A 17,770-nucleotide genomic window follows, 5' to 3' on the forward strand; every position below is an offset into this window, starting at 1 on the left:
CATCCAACACCTGCACCATCAGCACCGGAGCTCCTCAGGGCTGCGTTCTCTCCCCACTGCTCTTCTCCCTCTACACAAATGACTGCACCTCTAAAGACCCCGCTGTCAAGCTCCTGAAGTTTGCAGATGACACCACAGTCATCGGTCTCATCCAGGATAGAGACGAGGCTGCTTACAGACAAGAGTTTGAGGCGCAGATGACACAGTTTTACTGTTATTGAGTCATTCTGTGCTCTCCTATAACTGTCTGGTTTGGGTCAGCCAGCAAATCAGATATAAGAAGACTGTTAGGACAACTGAACGGATAATTGGTGTGCACCTGCCCAACCTTCAGGACCTGTACAACTCAAAACCCAGCCACAACCTGTTTGCTGGCAGACGTTACAGATCTCTGTGCACTACAATATCTAGGCATAAAAACAGTTTTTCCCCCATGCCATCTCCACTCTTCTATAACGGTCTGGTTTGGGTCAGCCAGCAAATTTTGGTGTCCACCTGCCCAATCTTGTACAACTCCAGAGTGAAGAAACGGGCAGGTAACATCATCAAAGACCCGTCTCACCCCGGACACAACCTGTTTGCACTTCTCCCCTCCGGCAGACGCTACAGATCTCTGTGCACTAGAACATCTAGGCATAAAAACAGTTTTTCCCCCATGCCATCTCCAGCCTAAACAGCTAACACAGAGATTACCACCGGTCTTCTGTAATTCATTTCTTAATAACTAGTTATTGCCTCTCTCTCATGTATTATGTATACAGTAGTCAACATTTGAAGTGGATCAAAACCGTTCATCAAAGTTGTCCTAAAACCAAAACAATACCCGTTCTTGTCTTAGGACAACTTTGATAAACTTTTTTGATCCACTTCAAATGTTGACTACTGCATATAATACATATTTTTATTTATACTGCACAAATCTGTACATAAATCTTTTGTTCCAGATGCATACCACATTACTATTATTATTTATTCTTTTACAAATTCCTTGATTTGTAATTTAAGATTTTAAATATCTTTTATCTCACTTTTGATCAATTCAATGTGTTCTTGCTCAATAGAGTATATGAATTTATTTCAAGATAAATGAACAAAAAAATCTTCCTGACCCCAAACGTTTGTTAGATTTTTAAAGGAACAGTTTACTCAAAATGAGAATTCATGCTGTTGGAAACCAATATAAATGTCTTTCTTCCTTTAAGAATAAAAGGAAAGGTTTTCAGCAGTAGTAGCCATACCACTGGTCTTTGACTTTCATTATATAGAAAACAGCAGCTTGGACACTCTTACCTTATGTTTAATCCCACGTTAAGAATGTCTATATCATTCTCTTAGAAATAAAGGTTTTTATTGATTGTTCCATAAAGAGCTTTTAATATCCATAAAACCTTTTCAAAGCACAAAATGTTCTTTAAAGTAAAAAAAAAGTTCTTTTAAGAACTGTTCCCTGAAAGCTTCTTTGGAGGACCCGGAATGGTTCAATTGCATCGCTACAAAATCGGCCTTTTGGAACCTTTATTTTAATAGTTTAATCTGGAGGATGTTTTCCACTAAGATGTTTTTCAGTAAGTCAGTATTTCATTCTGGAGTGAAGAGTTTGCCCCTTTAGCACTAAACCCTCAAGAGTTCAGTCTAGAGGCACGCGTTGGCACGTTTTCTGTATTTTGCAGAGATTCAGAGGCTACCTTTCATCCGTGACCCTAACCGGGGACAAACAAGACCCCCACAGCGCCGGAACAATGCCTTTATGACTCAGGTATTCAGAAGATTACAAGAGAGAACAGGCGGACTATCTGCTCCTATTTGTGATGTTGTTGTTAACGTGTTACATAAATTCAGAAGGATCATTGACCTGCATTATGGTAAGAGGAATCTATATTCAGCATTACTGCATTAGTGTTTAGCTTCTTGACAGTGTGCGGTTTGGTTGAGCCTGTGTGAAATGCCTGACTGTCGCTCTCCATCCATCAGGTCGGTGAGGCGCAGTGGGAGTCTTCACTAACGAGCTTGGCTCTCCTCGCTGCACGGATTTGTCCTGCAGCTCCTGGGCCGCTCCACGCACCGCTGGGCCAACGCAATGGACATTTACCACATCAAAGAGCGCTATGTAATTGCTGTCTTTATGCAGTAGCAACACCAAAGAATATAGGGGGAGACGGCCGGGGTTAGTTGTCACACTTTCAGTGTAGTGAATATCGAGTAGATATATTTTTGAAGTTCATTTTGCTTATAGATAAATAGTTTGTCTTGCTAAAACATGTTATTGATTATTTCCTCCAATTTTACATTGAAAAACGTTCATCTGGCATACGTGAAACGTCACAAGAAAAGTGCTGCATTGTCAGTTTTTGAGAAAAATAGTATGTAACATTAAAAATAAAGTTGCACAAATACGTATTTAAAATATTTTAGAGGCTGAAATTGTAAAATTAAACCGTGAAACAATTATAACAATTAATGAAACAAAGATAACAAAAAAAAAAAACAACTTTTTTGATCCACTTCAAATGTTGACTACTGCATATAATACATATTTTTATTTATACTGCACAAATCTGTACATAAATCTTTTGTTCCAGATGCATACCACATTACTATTATTATTTATTCTTTTACAAATTCCTTGATTTGTAATTTAAGATTTTAAATATCTTTTATCTCACTTTTGATCAATTCAATGTGTTCTTGCTCAATAGAGTATATGAATTTATTTCAAGATAAATGAACAAAAAAATCTTCCTGACCCCAAACGTTTGTTAGATTTTTAAAGGAACAGTTTACTCAAAATGAGAATTCATGCTGTTGGAAACCAATATAAATGTCTTTCTTCCTTTAAGAATAAAAGGAAAGGTTTTCAGCAGTAGTAGCCATACCACTGGTCTTTGACTTTCATTATATAGAAAACAGCAGCTTGGACACTCTTACCTTATGTTTAATCCCACGTTAAGAATGTCTATATCATTCTCTTAGAAATAAAGGTTTTTATTGATTGTTCCATAAAGAGCTTTTAATATCCATAAAACCTTTTCAAAGCACAAAATGTTCTTTAAAGTAAAAAAAAAGTTCTTTTAAGAACTGTTCCCTGAAAGCTTCTTTGGAGGACCCGGAATGGTTCAATTGCATCGCTACAAAATCGGCCTTTTGGAACCTTTATTTTAATAGTTTAATCTGGAGGATGTTTTCCACTAAGATGTTTTTCAGTAAGTCAGTATTTCATTCTGGAGTGAAGAGTTTGCCCCTTTAGCACTAAACCCTCAAGAGTTCAGTCTAGAGGCACGCGTTGGCACGTTTTCTGTATTTTGCAGAGATTCAGAGGCTACCTTTCATCCGTGACCCTAACCGGGGACAAACAAGACCCCCACAGCGCCGGAACAATGCCTTTATGACTCAGAAGATTACAAGATTACAAGAGAGAACAGGCGGACTATCTGCTCCTATTTGTGATGTTGTTGTTAACGTGTTACATAAAGATCATTGACCTATTGACCTGCATTATGGTAAGAGGAATCTATATTCAGCATTACTGCATTAGTGTTTAGCTTCTTGACAGTGTGCGGTTTGGTTGAGCCTGTGTGAAATGCCTGACTGTCGCTCTCCATCCATCAGGTCGGTGAGGCGCAGTGGGAGTCTTCACTAACGAGCTTGGCTCTCCTCGCTGCACGGATTTGTCCTGCAGCTCCTGGGCCGCTCCACGCACCGCTGGGCCAACGCAATGGACATTTACCACATCAAAGAGCGCTATGTAATTGCTGTCTTTATGCAGTAGCAACACCAAAGAATATAGGGGGAGACGGCCGGGGTTAGTTGTCACACTTTCAGTGTAGTGAATATCGAGTAGATATATTTTTGAAGTTCATTTTGCTTATAGATAAATAGTTTGTCTTGCTAAAACATGTTATTGATTATTTCCTCCAATTTTACATTGAAAAACGTTCATCTGGCATACGTGAAACGTCACAAGAAAAGTGCTGCATTGTCAGTTTTTGAGAAAAATAGTATGTAACATTAAAAATAAAGTTGCACAAATACGTATTTAAAATATTTTAGAGGCTGAAATTGTAAAATTAAACCGTGAAACAATTATAACAATTAATGAAACAAAGATAACAAAAAAAAAAAACAATTTTAAAAAAAATATCACAAAATATCAAAACGTTGGTTTGGCCTGTATAAAATAATAACACGAGACAACTTTTGGAAAAAAGAAAAAAAAAACATTTTACCTGTTACCCCAGAGGTAACAAAGAAATAAATAAATTATATATAAAAATAATAATAATAATGAACATTTAATTTTTAAGGACATAATTCACACGCACACACACACAAACACTTTGTTTGAAACATGAAATAATTAAAAAGTAAAAAACAAAAAAAAAATCTTCCACATATCTATATTTAAAATATTTTATATTGACTGTTTAGAGGCTTTTTAATCATAGTAAAATTTCTATAACAATTAATAAAGCTACAAACATTGAAAAGTTAACAAAAAAAGATCAAACATTGGTTTGGTCTGTTGTAATAAATTGTATAAAATTACAACATAAAAAATATGAGAACTTTTGACATGGAAAATTACCTTTAATTTATATATAACCTTGTTACCATATCAATAATAATCAATAATATATAAATAATAATAAAACACTTTTTCATTTGGAGGGCATAATTTAAGAAAAATTGTCCTACTTTAAAATAGTTTTCAACACTATCTTTAAAAAAAAAAAAACTGCTAGAGTAAATACATTTGTGCAATTGAGCTTCATTGTTACTAAGTCAAAGCCCCTGTGACAACTCGTCCCGCCCTCCTCTGCACATTCACACATACAGTTGCGTTTTTGTAAGCTGAGTTTTTGTAGAGATGAGATAGTGTGTTTGTATGTGGCATTTGCTCTTTATCTTAGATCTGGATGAGTCTAGGAGGATACAGAGATGATAGTCCCACCTCCTCATGAAGGAGGTGCGTTTGACCTCAAGCTCCTGGCAGAACATAATGAATGAATGCCTGTCTGGACGAAACATGCACCTCCTCAACATCTGGTGAAATATTTGATTCCTCTGAGTCTGGGGAGAAAAGGTAAGAACACTTGTAGTTACATTTAATAATTGGGTTGACAAAGTTTATTGAAATTTAGTGCAAATACAATACTAAGGGAACAGTATTGCACCTGAATAACAGACTATGGCAGAAAAGTTTTTTCTTGTGCGTAATTGTTTAGAGCACATGAAATCTCATGGAAAAATAAACACCTGTGGCAGATCAGCATGTTTTTCTGGAACTATGCGTATATGCCCACATTTACCTGCCTCTGTATTTTAGATGACAAAGCGCTTGTCCCATGAGATCCACAGCAGGATATCACATATGCACTAGACTTAGTTTTATGCCATCCTCAGCCAAATATATAAAAACTCAAAAAGACTTCCCAAACTATATAGAGATTTGTATTTATATTTTATGTATTATTTGTAATTTTTATGTATTATTTAAAGTGTATACAAATATACATATATGTATATATATATATATATATATATATACACCCAAAAATCTTGTCAAGCATATTTATAATAAGAATCATTATACATCATTAAAAGACTCTAAAATACAGTCCCAAAATACTAATTAATTTCTTTCTTAAATCTTTACCAGTCTTTCCCCATCCTTTAAACCACTAGGTTTGACCCATTTGTCAGCAAGAAGTTTTTAATCATTTAAAATCTAAATATAATTTATAATTTTTTTTTAAATTTTCTTACATATTTTAATGAGCATGCGGTTTCATTTTTACATAAATGCATGTTACACTGAATGACGATGGAGCATTATTTTACCCATATTTTGAAACAGAAGTTATTTAAAAATTAAAGTAAATGCATTAAATATCCTTTGTGTATATAAAATCACTTTTGTAAGCTTCATTTGATGCGGTCACCTAAATGGGACCCATATATATTAGTGTTAGTACATTTGCTGAAACAGCAGTTTATATGAAGAAAAAATTATATTTAGAATCAAAAAGAAATAAAAACAAAAAATTGTATCATTTATCATATAGCCATTGTTTACACATGTTAATGATGGACACCAGTTTCGTAGAACGATTAAAAAAAACAAACAAACATAAACAAAATGACAACTTTTATTTAAATTTGTTCATATGAATGAGAAAGAACTACTGATCTGTTCAGCATTATATTATTTTCATTATTACAAAAAGTCATTTTCTTTCCCCTGTCCTTGCTTTTTTTGTTTTTGTAGTTTATTTAAAAAAAAATTATAAATAAATCCTATAAAAAATAACTATTTTCTATATGAATGTACTTCTATAAATCCTATAAAAAAATGTATCTTGACTCTACTGTGTATAGATCCTGAACTTGCATTCATCTTCTCTTCGGTGCTTGTTTTTTCTCAGTAATCTGTGACCCGTTGAGTTTGAGTGGTGCGTGATGACCGTCACTTACACCGCCAGAGTGGCCAATGCACGCTTCTGCGGCTTCTCCAAACTGCTGCTGGCCTGGAAGGGAAGCATCTACAAAGTCCTGTACAAAGAGTTTCTGGCTTTCTTCGCCATGTACACGGCAATCAGCATCACATACAGGTGTGTGGCTGTGTCACTGTCCTCATCTGATGCTTTGATTGTGAGTTACTTACTTACTGCATTTTCTATTCCAGATTCTTCCTTGTGAACGATCAGAAGAGATACTTTGAAAAGCTTTCCATTTACTGCAACCACTACGCCAGTCTCATCCCAATGTCCTTCGTATTAGGTACACACGTCCCGGGACAGCATAACCACTAAAGATTCAGATTATCAGATTCAGTCAAACAGTATCTTATTGTTTTGATTTTTGAATAAACATACTTTGTTTTAACTTACACTCTTCTGCTCACCAAGGCAGCATTTATTTGATCAAAAATACTGTAATATTGTGAAATATTATTACCATTCAAAATAACTATTTTCTATATGAATGTACTTTAAAATATAATTTATTCTTCTGGTGCAAAGCTGAATTTTCAGCATCATTACTCCAGTCTTCAGTGTTAAATCATGATGGGTTTTTTTTCAGAATTCTTTGATGAATAGAAAGTTCAAAAGAACAACGTTCATTTCAAATAAAAAAAGTTTTGTTTAAACAATTTAAACATTACATTTACTCAATTTAAGGCGTCATTGCTGAATAAAACTATTCATATTTTTAAAAACAAAAAACATCTTACTGACCACAAACTTTTTAAAGGTAGTGTAAAATTTGTATTTTAAGTGAGACAACCCGCCTAATACAACAAAACGACACAGAATTCATCAATGCTATTTGTTCATGTTGTTTTCCCACAAATAAATAAGTAATTTGATGTCAATAAGTGCCCCTATTATGCCATTTTACGGTTCCTAATATTGTTTTTGTTGTCTCCTACAATAGGATTACATGCATGCAAGGTCAAAAAACGCTTTCGTTTTCTCAAAATATGCATTTAATATCACCTCATTCTCTAGTGATTCTCAAACGATTAGTTGAAAGCAGTTCAAAGATTCAATCTCTCTAAACCCCTCCTTTCCGAGAGCCTGCTCTGCTGATTGGTCAGATGGCCTAGTCTGTTGTGATTGGTCTACCGCACACAGTGCGTGTCGGAAACGATACGCCTATTTCAGTAGTTCTGTATTTTGAACGCTCTATTTTTTTTTAAATCATACTTACAGGTTGTGATTCAGTGGAGCAACTGGTCCAAATAAACAGGATACTGATCCATCTTTCAACAGCAAGCACTTTGTGAATCCCGCCTTGAACTCCCCGAGACTAGAGAAGTTGTCGTCAGTAGAATGACGTGTTTGTGGGCGGAGTCAAGTTGTTCATGGCCAAGGTAGAACATAGGCGGGCATTATGCAAATGTGTTACCCTGTGACGTGTAGCCGTCACGGAAGTGGGATTCGAATGACTAACGACTGGTTTCAGCTGTTCAGAGTCTATTCTTTATTTGGGGAGACAATAACTTTATTTATCGTGCACTTTCAGCTTTACAACTTTGCAGATCGTTTACATTCACATACAGCTACATTACACACTGCATGAAAGGCAATGTTGGAAATGGCATAATAGGGGCACTTTAAAAAAAGGGTTTCAATGACATTATTTCCAAGAAAGCATGTTTTTGTTTTATGTTACACACAGGGTTTTACGTGACATTAATAGTGAACCGCTGGTGGAGTCAGTACACCTCCATCCCGCTGCCGGACAGGATCATGTGCACGCTCTCTGGGGGTGTGCAGGGTGGGGATGAGCACGGCAGGCTGCTGCGCCGCACACTGATGCGCTACGCCAGTCTGTCCGCGCTCCTGATCCTGCGCTCCGTCAGCACCGCCGTCTTCAAGAGATTCCCTACGATGGATCACGTCGTGGAAGCAGGTACAGTGAGTTTACAACACACTAGTAACTGCAACAGCCTAGCAACTACATAGCAACAAACCAGAAACATCCAAACAATGCCCTAGCAACCATCTAAAACAAGTGGCAAGGCAACTTTCTCTTAAGTCATGCCACATGTAACTTTGATAATAATGATAGCAGAAGTAGCTGTTGTTAATACACAAGGATTTGAATGCTGTGATGGATGTATGGAAACTTACGGAATAAAAATAATAAATGACAATCGCATCTTATTTCACAATTCTAAATTATTTCTCACAAATCTGAGATTATAGCTTATGATCTGTCCTTCTAAATTCTGAGTTTACATATTTATTTTTTTCTCTCAGAATTTTGAGTTAATTTTTTTTAAATTCTGACCTCTTTTCTCATAATTGTGTTCTAAACTTGTGTTCTAAACTTGCAATTCCATGAAAAAAAAAAAAAAAAAATCTGAATTCAAAATGTTTAGTCAGAATGGCAAGTTTAAACAATTCTGACTTTATTTTGAGTTAACTTCTCGCACTTCAGACTTTTACTCAGAATTGTGAGTTTACATCTCACAATGGACTTTCGAAGAATTGTGAGTTTGTGTTATGCACTCACAGTTCTGAGGAAAAAAGGCAGAACTGCAATATGTCAACTCATAACTGAAAAAAAAATCTGAAATTCAAGATACAATTTTGACTTTCCCCACAATTTTAAGTTTAAATCTTGAATGAAATCATGCATTTTGTGATATCGACAGATCTTTTTTTTTATCCATGACATTAGGCGCCCCTTAAAAGAGATTTAATTTCAGAGGAAAAAAAAAATAGAATTGTGAAATGTAAACTCTGCGATAGAAACTCCTAATTCTGGGGGGAAAGTCTGAATTGTGAGAATAATGTAAATGCTAAATATAAACTCAGAATTGCAAGAAATTAAATCAGAGTTGAGCATTATAAACTCACAATTCAGAAAAAAAAACCAACTCAAAATTACGAGGTATAAAATTGTGAGGAATAAAATCTGAAATTTTTTGACTTCCATAGAAGACACTGAGAAATGTCTCTCTCTTTCCAGGTTTTATGACAAGAGAAGAGCGTAAGAAGTTTGAGAGTTTACACTCACCCTATAATAAGTACTGGATCCCATGTGTGTGGTTCACGAACCTGGCTGCAGTCGCCCGCTGTGAGGGCAGAATCAAAGATGACAATACTTATAAACTTCTGTTGGAGGTAAATACATACAAAAGGCTTTTAGAGGTTTTACATGACTATTTATAAGAGTAAAAACACTGTAGTTAATTCATTTGAAAAGATCTGATATCTAGTGTTGCTTTTGTTTTCTGTCTTTTGTGTTGTTTTCTAGGAGCTGAACGATTTCAGAGGGAGGTGCAGCATGCTTTTTCACTATGACATGATCAGCATACCGTTGGTCTACACGCAGGTCAGATCCATGCTTAAGACGAGAGACTGAATGTGTTTTTGTGGTAAATATGAACAGATAGTCTTGTCCATTTCAGGTTGTGACTCTGGCGGTGTACAGTTTCTTCCTGGTGTGTCTGATTGGTCGTCAGTTTCTGGACCCAAGTCAGGGTTATCCGGGTCACGACCTTGACCTTTACGTCCCCATCTTTACCCTTCTGCAATTCTTTTTCTATGCTGGCTGGTTAAAGGTGAGGAATCAGGATCCCTGCTTTGATTTAAACATGAATTAAGATGCCCCTCCCTCTTCATATATGATCCCACCCACAAGTGTAAATGTTACTATAAAACAAGAACCCAGATGTATCATTCCATGACAAATTGTATCAATATTAGCCATTTTTTTTCAATCATTAATGTTTGTTTGTTTCATTGTGTAATTATTTATCAGGTGGCAGAGCAGCTCATAAATCCATTTGGAGAGGATGATGATGACTTTGAGACCAACTGGTTGATTGATAGAAACTTCCAGGTGCTATTTGCCATTTACAGTATATCAAATCCTATATTCTAATTGTCTTTCATTGTCAAGAAACACACACTCGTTTGTTCACATGACTGAGCTGTTCTCTCTGTATGTGTGTTTGAAAGGTGTCTATGATGGCGGTGGATGAGATGTATGGAGATTTGCCCATGATGGAGAGAGATCGTTACTGGAATGATTCAAATCCTCGTCCGCCGTACACAGCCGCTACGCTCTTTGTGCTGCGCAAACCCTCTTTCCAGGGCTCCACCTTCGACATGGCGTCAGTGCTCACCTAACACAAATCCACTGATCTTTTCAGACCAGACAGTTTACTGTGCACTTCATCTCAACTGCAAACAAGCCAATCTGTAAAAAAACAAGAAAGATTCAAATCACATATATATATATATATATATATATATACACATATACATATATATACGCACACACACACATATATATATAATGTATATATGTATAATAATTTGTTAAAAAATTTGTTTTGGAAAAAAAAACTGTATAGCTATTTACATATTTACATTTTTTTTGGCTGAACTACACTATAGTCCAATAATTTTTTTTGAAAGAAATTAATACTTTTATTCAGCAAGATGCATTAAATTGATCACAATTCACATTAAAGACTTTTACATGGTTACAAAAATATAAAAACAAAAATGCTGTTCTTTTGAACTTTATAGTCATATACATGTATGGGTATATATATATATATATATATATGTATAAAAAAGTCCTGAACAATTCATAATGTTGGCGCTTTCCAACTTCAGTTCAATTACAGAGCAAAGGGAATTCAAACATTCCTGATTCCAAACCTTCCCCTTCCAACTCTCCACCGCTGCGGTGTGCTTGAGCTGTGCTTTCGGTTTTGAAGCGCGGTCAGTTTTCTGACATGTGAGATTAAGTTTCCGTGAGCTTCATTAAAAATAAAAACTAAAATGATCTGAGGCTTAGTAAACTTGCTGAAGAAAATGGACGCCGTGGTTTTGATTTTTGGCATAAGCAAGAGATGCTTCACATCATGGACATTCCAAGGTTTGTTTACTTCATCACTTTATATGATAACAAATCTAATCGACACAATCTTAAAGTGGGCTTAAACTCGAAGAGAAATTTTGAAGAAGGCCCTCTTGGGAAGACTTTCCATATAAGTTCTGAGGTATTAATAATACCAATTCCATCAAGTGCATGATAAATATTGTCGAAGGTACAACTATAGTTTTCATTTTTAATACATTACTAATTATTGCTTTTATCAAAAACCAGGCTTAATTCCTGAACAGTTTCCATTTATGCTGAATAATACACTCAATTTGTAGTGTGCCCAGTGACATTCATTAGAAACAGAAAAGCTGCAGTCAGAACTTCTTAAGACATCAGATAGGAGCAGAGGAGTGTTCATTTAAAACTATTGTTTCTAATGACTCTCAATAGCAAAGCAATTAAAAATCTCACATCAGCAAGAGACTAATGAGAAAGCATAATTACACTGTAATACGTAACAAAGTTCTTCAGGATTCCTCAAAAAAAAAAAGTTGAGCTCTTTAATACGCAAACTTCTTCAGTAATTACTGATCTGTTTTAACACATTTAGCAGGAGTGTGTTGAGTTAATGAATTGCTTGGAAAGCATCTGAAGACGGACTTAATTGCAAAGCTGACAGTTCTCGCAGCATCATTATGCCGCAGTCCCAGTTGAATAGCATTCTGCAGCTAGATAAACAATTTTCATGGCAGCTTCTATGCTGCTACTTTCTGGCCAGCCATTGATACCACTGTTTATTCTTTCAGATACATGGAGCGTGGCAAGCATCAAAATGCAGCACTACGGGAATCCTTTATTTTCATCTCATTAATAAAACTGGAGTAGAATGCAAAACAGCAGTTTGGGACTGTATAATGCACAACACTAATCCCAAACCTGAGGTCCAAATATGACAAGAACGAACAGAGAAAGATTCAATACTCAGATATTCGAGAGCTTGTAGATTAAGATTGTTAATGAAGGTGAAGTGTGTGTTTTCTTTCTTGCGGTTATGGCTTCCAAAAATGCGGCCAGGAGTGAGTTCAGTCATCTCAGAGTATATTTGCAGTGAACACACAAAGACATTCTCAACACAGCGTCAAATCCTCGAGTCACCATGGAAACAGATGCTTAGACGAATTACGCCAAACTACTTTCTTCTTGTTTAGTGTCACATTCTTAGTGCATTTCGCCACCTAAGCGTGGCTGTGCCGTCATTTTTAATCTTTTAATCTAATTTATTTTATTTGTTTCAATTTTGATACTGTGAACAAGAATATTGTTTGATGTTAATTACGTAAATTAAGATATAACTTAATTTTGATGGTCCCTTTTGAACATTCTGTTGACTATGAGTAACGTTGCTCCTACAGTACATGTCTACTAACTTTCATTAGAGTATTAGACAGGCTGCTTAACATCTGCTAACTCTTTATTGTGAGGGTCTCCCATCAAGTACGTCAACTTATTCTAACCCTAACCCTAACACTCTACTAACACTCTAATGAGAGCTAGAAGATCTGTAGGTGCAATGTTACTTATAGTCAACAGAATGTGTTAAAGGGTCCAATAAAAAGAAAGAAAGATTGATTTAACTTAAATAATTGTATGGATACAAGATTGAATGGATAATATGTATGTATGTACAGTATGTATGTATGTATTTATTTGTTTGGTTTGTGTTTTATTATAGATATACATTTAAGAAATATAGAAAATGTCCTTTAAAAATAGAATATAGTTCTGTGGTGTGTGTGAAATAAGAATAAAACCAATACATTAGTGTAAAAAAATTGCTTCGTCTTATAATAATGCTTTTAATAGCCTTATGCTATTCCAACATTTCAATAAATAAATATGGCAAAATCGATAACTTTAAAACCTCAGTAGTTCTTGCATGTGATTGCATCACAATGATGATGTGACACACAAGAAGCAGATGCTATTGACTTGGACTGTGTGTACAAAAGTTAATTAGAGTATATAACCACTAATTTCACTCAGTTCATGAGTGATTATGTCGCTTCAGAAGACTGTTACATCACCTTTATGTCCTATTAGCATCTTGAAACTGATGGACCCAAAAACAGCTGAAAGATTCTTCAAATATCTTCTTTTGTGTCTTGCAGAAGAATGAAAATCATACAGGTTCAGAACGACATGATGGTGAGTCAGTGATGACGGTTTCCATTCACTGTTGCCAACTTTCGCGAGACAAGCAACCAAAGCTTCAAAAACAAGCCCAATATTTTTTGATTATTTATTATCATCAACTTTGAGCAGACAAAGTGTCAATCAATGCATTGGAGAATACGGCAAACATAAATGTAAAGAAACTAAGTTGCTTGTCAGATTTTTCCTAACAAGCAACCATATTTTTTTAAATAAGCCCAAAAAACCGCAAACCGCGGCCCGGGATTTTTTCACGCAACTTTACAAAAAAAAGAAGCCCAAAGTCGCATACAATAAGCGGACTTGTCAACTGTGTTTCCATTTTCTTCTCTTTAACTTATGAGTGATCATAAACAATTAAAACATTTTACACCAAACATATTAGCTTAAATATTTGTCTGCATAAAAAGCACAATATGTAAAAAGGAGGAACATTTATATTCTCTGCTTCCGCTGCAGACTGCAGTAATTTACCAGACTGTATCTGTACAATGAGACAAGAAGCACATGCACATGTGTCTATGTGTGTCTGCATGTGTGCTTCAAGAGTCAAGAGAGCAAAAGCTGGAGAGGGAACACCTGGCCCACAATGCCCTTCACTGAGCGGCACTGAGCACTTCCTGTGTAGGTCGGCTTCTTTCATGTGTCTGCTATACATGTTTAGCAAGCTGCCAGCATTTCCTACCTCAGCCACAGATGAACTCTGAACCCTGGCTGCTACAATGAGGTCAGAGGTCATGCTCTACGCCCTTAACACCACATGACCTCAACATTTCAGAAAGCATTGACTTCAGAGTGCTGTTTTGATATTTCGTTTTATAATAAACTGATTGCGAGAATATCGGAATATCTAAAATATTAGGTTTGAAAAAAAAATAAAAAATCAGACTGCAAGTCAAAATACTCCCACAGTGTTATTCAGGTATTATGGGATGGCATAGGGGAGCGTGTAAATTTTACAGATTATACCCATTTAATATTATTGTACCAAACGGCTTGAACTGGCAAAATCTGCTTTTTGCCTAAATATGCATGATAACCATCATGAAAACCCAGGCAGTAAAACAGGAAGCCACATCATGAAGCAGACGTTATCATAAGTGGCCTGTTCATAAAACACTGCTGATCCTGGTATATAGATGGTGCAGGAAATTATACACAAAGACAAAACACCATCAGGCTAACACACGTACAGAATTTTGTTTCTGCCATGGAATAAAACTATAAAAATAAATGAATAATAATAATAAATAAGAGTGATTGCAACTTTTTATCTTACAATTTATCTCACAATTTAGACTTAGTTTCTTGCAGTTCAATGTTGCAAAATATACTGTGTCGCAAGTTGCAATTACCCCTTGTTTGTTTGTTTGTTTATGTATTTATTTATGTGTTTGTTTGTTCGTTCATTCGTTCATTCATTCATTCATTCATTTTCTGTGGCAGATATGTGCTTCCATTATTATTATTTTATTTCTTTCCACTGTGCCATAAAAAAATAAAAATAAAATAAAAAACATAAAAAATAATAATAATTGTAAAAGCTCACAATTTAGACTTTTCTTCTCAGAATTGCAAGTTCAGAATTGTGCAGTTGTGTGTTTGTATGTCTTAAAAAAGGAACTATGAGATGAAAAGTTTTTATTTTCTTATCATTTCTTTTCATTTTTCTTGAGGAAATAACACTCAGAATAATGCAACAAGCCTTACAGAAAATATTACTCAAATCACATATATATATATATATATATATATATACACATATACATATATATACGCACACACACACATATATATATAATGTATATATGTATAATAATTTGTTAAAAAATTTGTTTTGGAAAAAAAAACTGTATAGCTATTTACATATTTACATTTTTTTTGGCTGAACTACACTATAGTCCAATAATTTTTTTTGAAAGAAATTAATACTTTTATTCAGCAAGATGCATTAAATTGATCACAATTCACATTAAAGACTTTTACATGGTTACAAAAATATAAAAACAAAAATGCTGTTCTTTTGAACTTTATAGTCATATACATGTATGGGTATATATATATATATATATATATGTATAAAAAATTTCACAAAAAATATATCCAAGTGTATACAAAAATATTCAGCAGCACATCCAGCTTCAATAATAATCATAATTATTATTGATGATAATTATAATAAATTTTCTTGAGCAGCAAATCAGCATATTAGAATAATTTCTGAAGGATCATGTGACACTGAAGACTGCATCACAGGAATAAATTACATTTTAAAATGTATTCAAATAGAAAACTTATTTAAAATTAGTTTAAAAATAAATGTTATTTAAATGCAGCCTTAGTGAGAGACTTCTTTTAGAAACATCTGTAGTGGATTTCTTTGAAACAAAGTTAATGTTCTGAAATGATTGCTGAAGTGAAAAATAAATAACTTCCTTTTTTTTGGCCATTTCAAATCTCTAGAATCCCCAAAGAGGACATGCATTTCCAGCCTCTGGAGGAGATTGCTGAAAACTTGGAGGAATCTGTGACACGGAATCACAACCTCGCCCTCTTTAACCGGCTCCTGGGCTCCGCCCCGTCTCCCACAGGCTTTATTGGCGGAGCCTTACGGCGCACCTCCGCCCAGCTGCAGCGTTTGACACGTTCCGTCAGCTCGGACGCGTCCTTCTCCGACGCGGAGGACGAGGAAGAGAAGAGCCTGGGGAGGAGCGCGGGGACGGCCGGATCCATGCCTTCTGGACTCGGGCTGGACACCACTCAGAGCACCATCTGCAGCTGTGGAGCACTCATCAGCACCTGTCCTCCGCTGTCCGATGTGGAGTTCCACAAGCAAGCTGAGAGAGATGGAAAAGATGAAGAGAAAGACGAGAAATTGATGGAAAAAGAGTCACTAGTGCCCAAAATCCCACCACCCACAGCGCAGGCGTTCGCAGGAAGGAGTCCTTCTCTTGCTCTGGGCCGAATCAAGTCTCAGTTCTGTTCCTCAAGCGCCACCAACCGCTCTGTACCCGACTTCTTCTCTTTTCAGCCTATCAGTGACCCGGCAAAGGTCATGACCCCAAAACCCCAACCGACCAATAGCAAAGCAGAAGCAGTATCTTTACTGACTGTCCCATCGCTTGAAGTCTCGATATTCCCAGAGAATTCAGAAAGCAAGCAGATGCTGGCAGATTCTCAGTGGCTGCCCTCTAATGCTCAAATTCAATGTCAGTGTGTAGGGTCAGAGGTCACAGGGTCAGGAAGTAAGGTCAAAGAGTGACCAAATACACCTGGAATAGTTTTCTTCCCCACATTGAGCATCATGATCACGTTATATTAATACATGCAATCAGAAAGTGTGGATGCTCTTGTCTGAAGATTATTTGACATTTTTAAACTGTATTTTTAGATTCTTCTGAAAATGAATGGTATGATAAAGTAATCATGTGACAGAACATTGATAATCAGCACTGAGATCGATCTATTTTTTTTCTAGTTTCTTGAAAAAGTTAATGTCTAGATAAAATAGCAACATGTGGAAACTTCTCATATGAACACACACACACATAATGTATAAATATATATAAACAATAATTGAAAGAATAAATATGACACAGGCAATGTTCTTATGAATAGGAATAATAGCGTTCAGATGATAATTAGGTTTGATAGTGATCCAAACTGCAATGATAGAAATGATGCTCATGTGGGCAGTATTGCAGCATTGTAATATTTCTGGTGCTTTTAGATCCATAAGTGCAATATAAAAAAGAAACAACATACAGCAAATAAAGCTATGCAGTTATTCTTCATATTCTATAGTTTACAACAGAAATGAAGGTTTTGGTCAAATGTCAAAGCAGAAGCTTGTATTCGTATTATAGAAACAGAAAGAATTCTGATAAGACTAACTGAGTCTAGTTACAGCACTTGTATACTGTTGCCCTGCTATTGGTCTGAATTGCTTCTATTTGCTCTTCTCATTTGTAAGTCGCTTTGGATAAAAGCGTCTGCTAAATGATTAAATGTAAATGTGATTAAGTTAATATAATTGAATAAAACTATTATTTCAGTTTTCCAGCTTTTAATGATTCCACAACAGGATTTACTCACAGAAATGTTTTATGACTTCATTATCAGGTTTATTAATCATGGTTATTAAAGTTGAACAGCTGTCGTGTTGTTGATTATGCATGTCAGTGAATTAAATCTAGTTGCTGCC

The 17,770-nt window shown here is 35.5% G+C and overlaps 1 protein-coding gene across 1 annotated transcript; it reads left to right on the top strand.

Moving 5' to 3' along the window:
* Positions 1-4,872: 4,872 nt before the first annotated feature.
* LOC107583204 (bestrophin-2-like) lies at positions 4,873-17,565 on the top strand. Its single transcript, XM_016269343.1, has 10 exons — positions 4,873-5,080; positions 6,423-6,608; positions 6,683-6,777; positions 8,182-8,415; positions 9,481-9,635; positions 9,769-9,846; positions 9,923-10,075; positions 10,276-10,356; positions 10,476-10,630; positions 16,030-17,565. Exons 2-10 carry the CDS (start codon positions 6,457-6,459, stop codon positions 16,826-16,828), a joined length of 1,902 nt encoding a protein of 633 aa, XP_016124829.1. The 5' UTR covers positions 4,873-5,080; positions 6,423-6,456; the 3' UTR covers positions 16,829-17,565.
* The last annotated feature ends 205 nt before the right edge of the window (positions 17,566-17,770 follow it).

The sequence above is a fragment of the Sinocyclocheilus grahami genome, unplaced genomic scaffold (genome assembly GCF_001515645.1).
Source record: "Sinocyclocheilus grahami isolate Dianchi unplaced genomic scaffold, SAMN03320097.WGS_v1.1 scaffold51.1, whole genome shotgun sequence".
In the NCBI taxonomy this organism is placed as follows: Eukaryota; Metazoa; Chordata; class Actinopteri; order Cypriniformes; family Cyprinidae; genus Sinocyclocheilus; species Sinocyclocheilus grahami.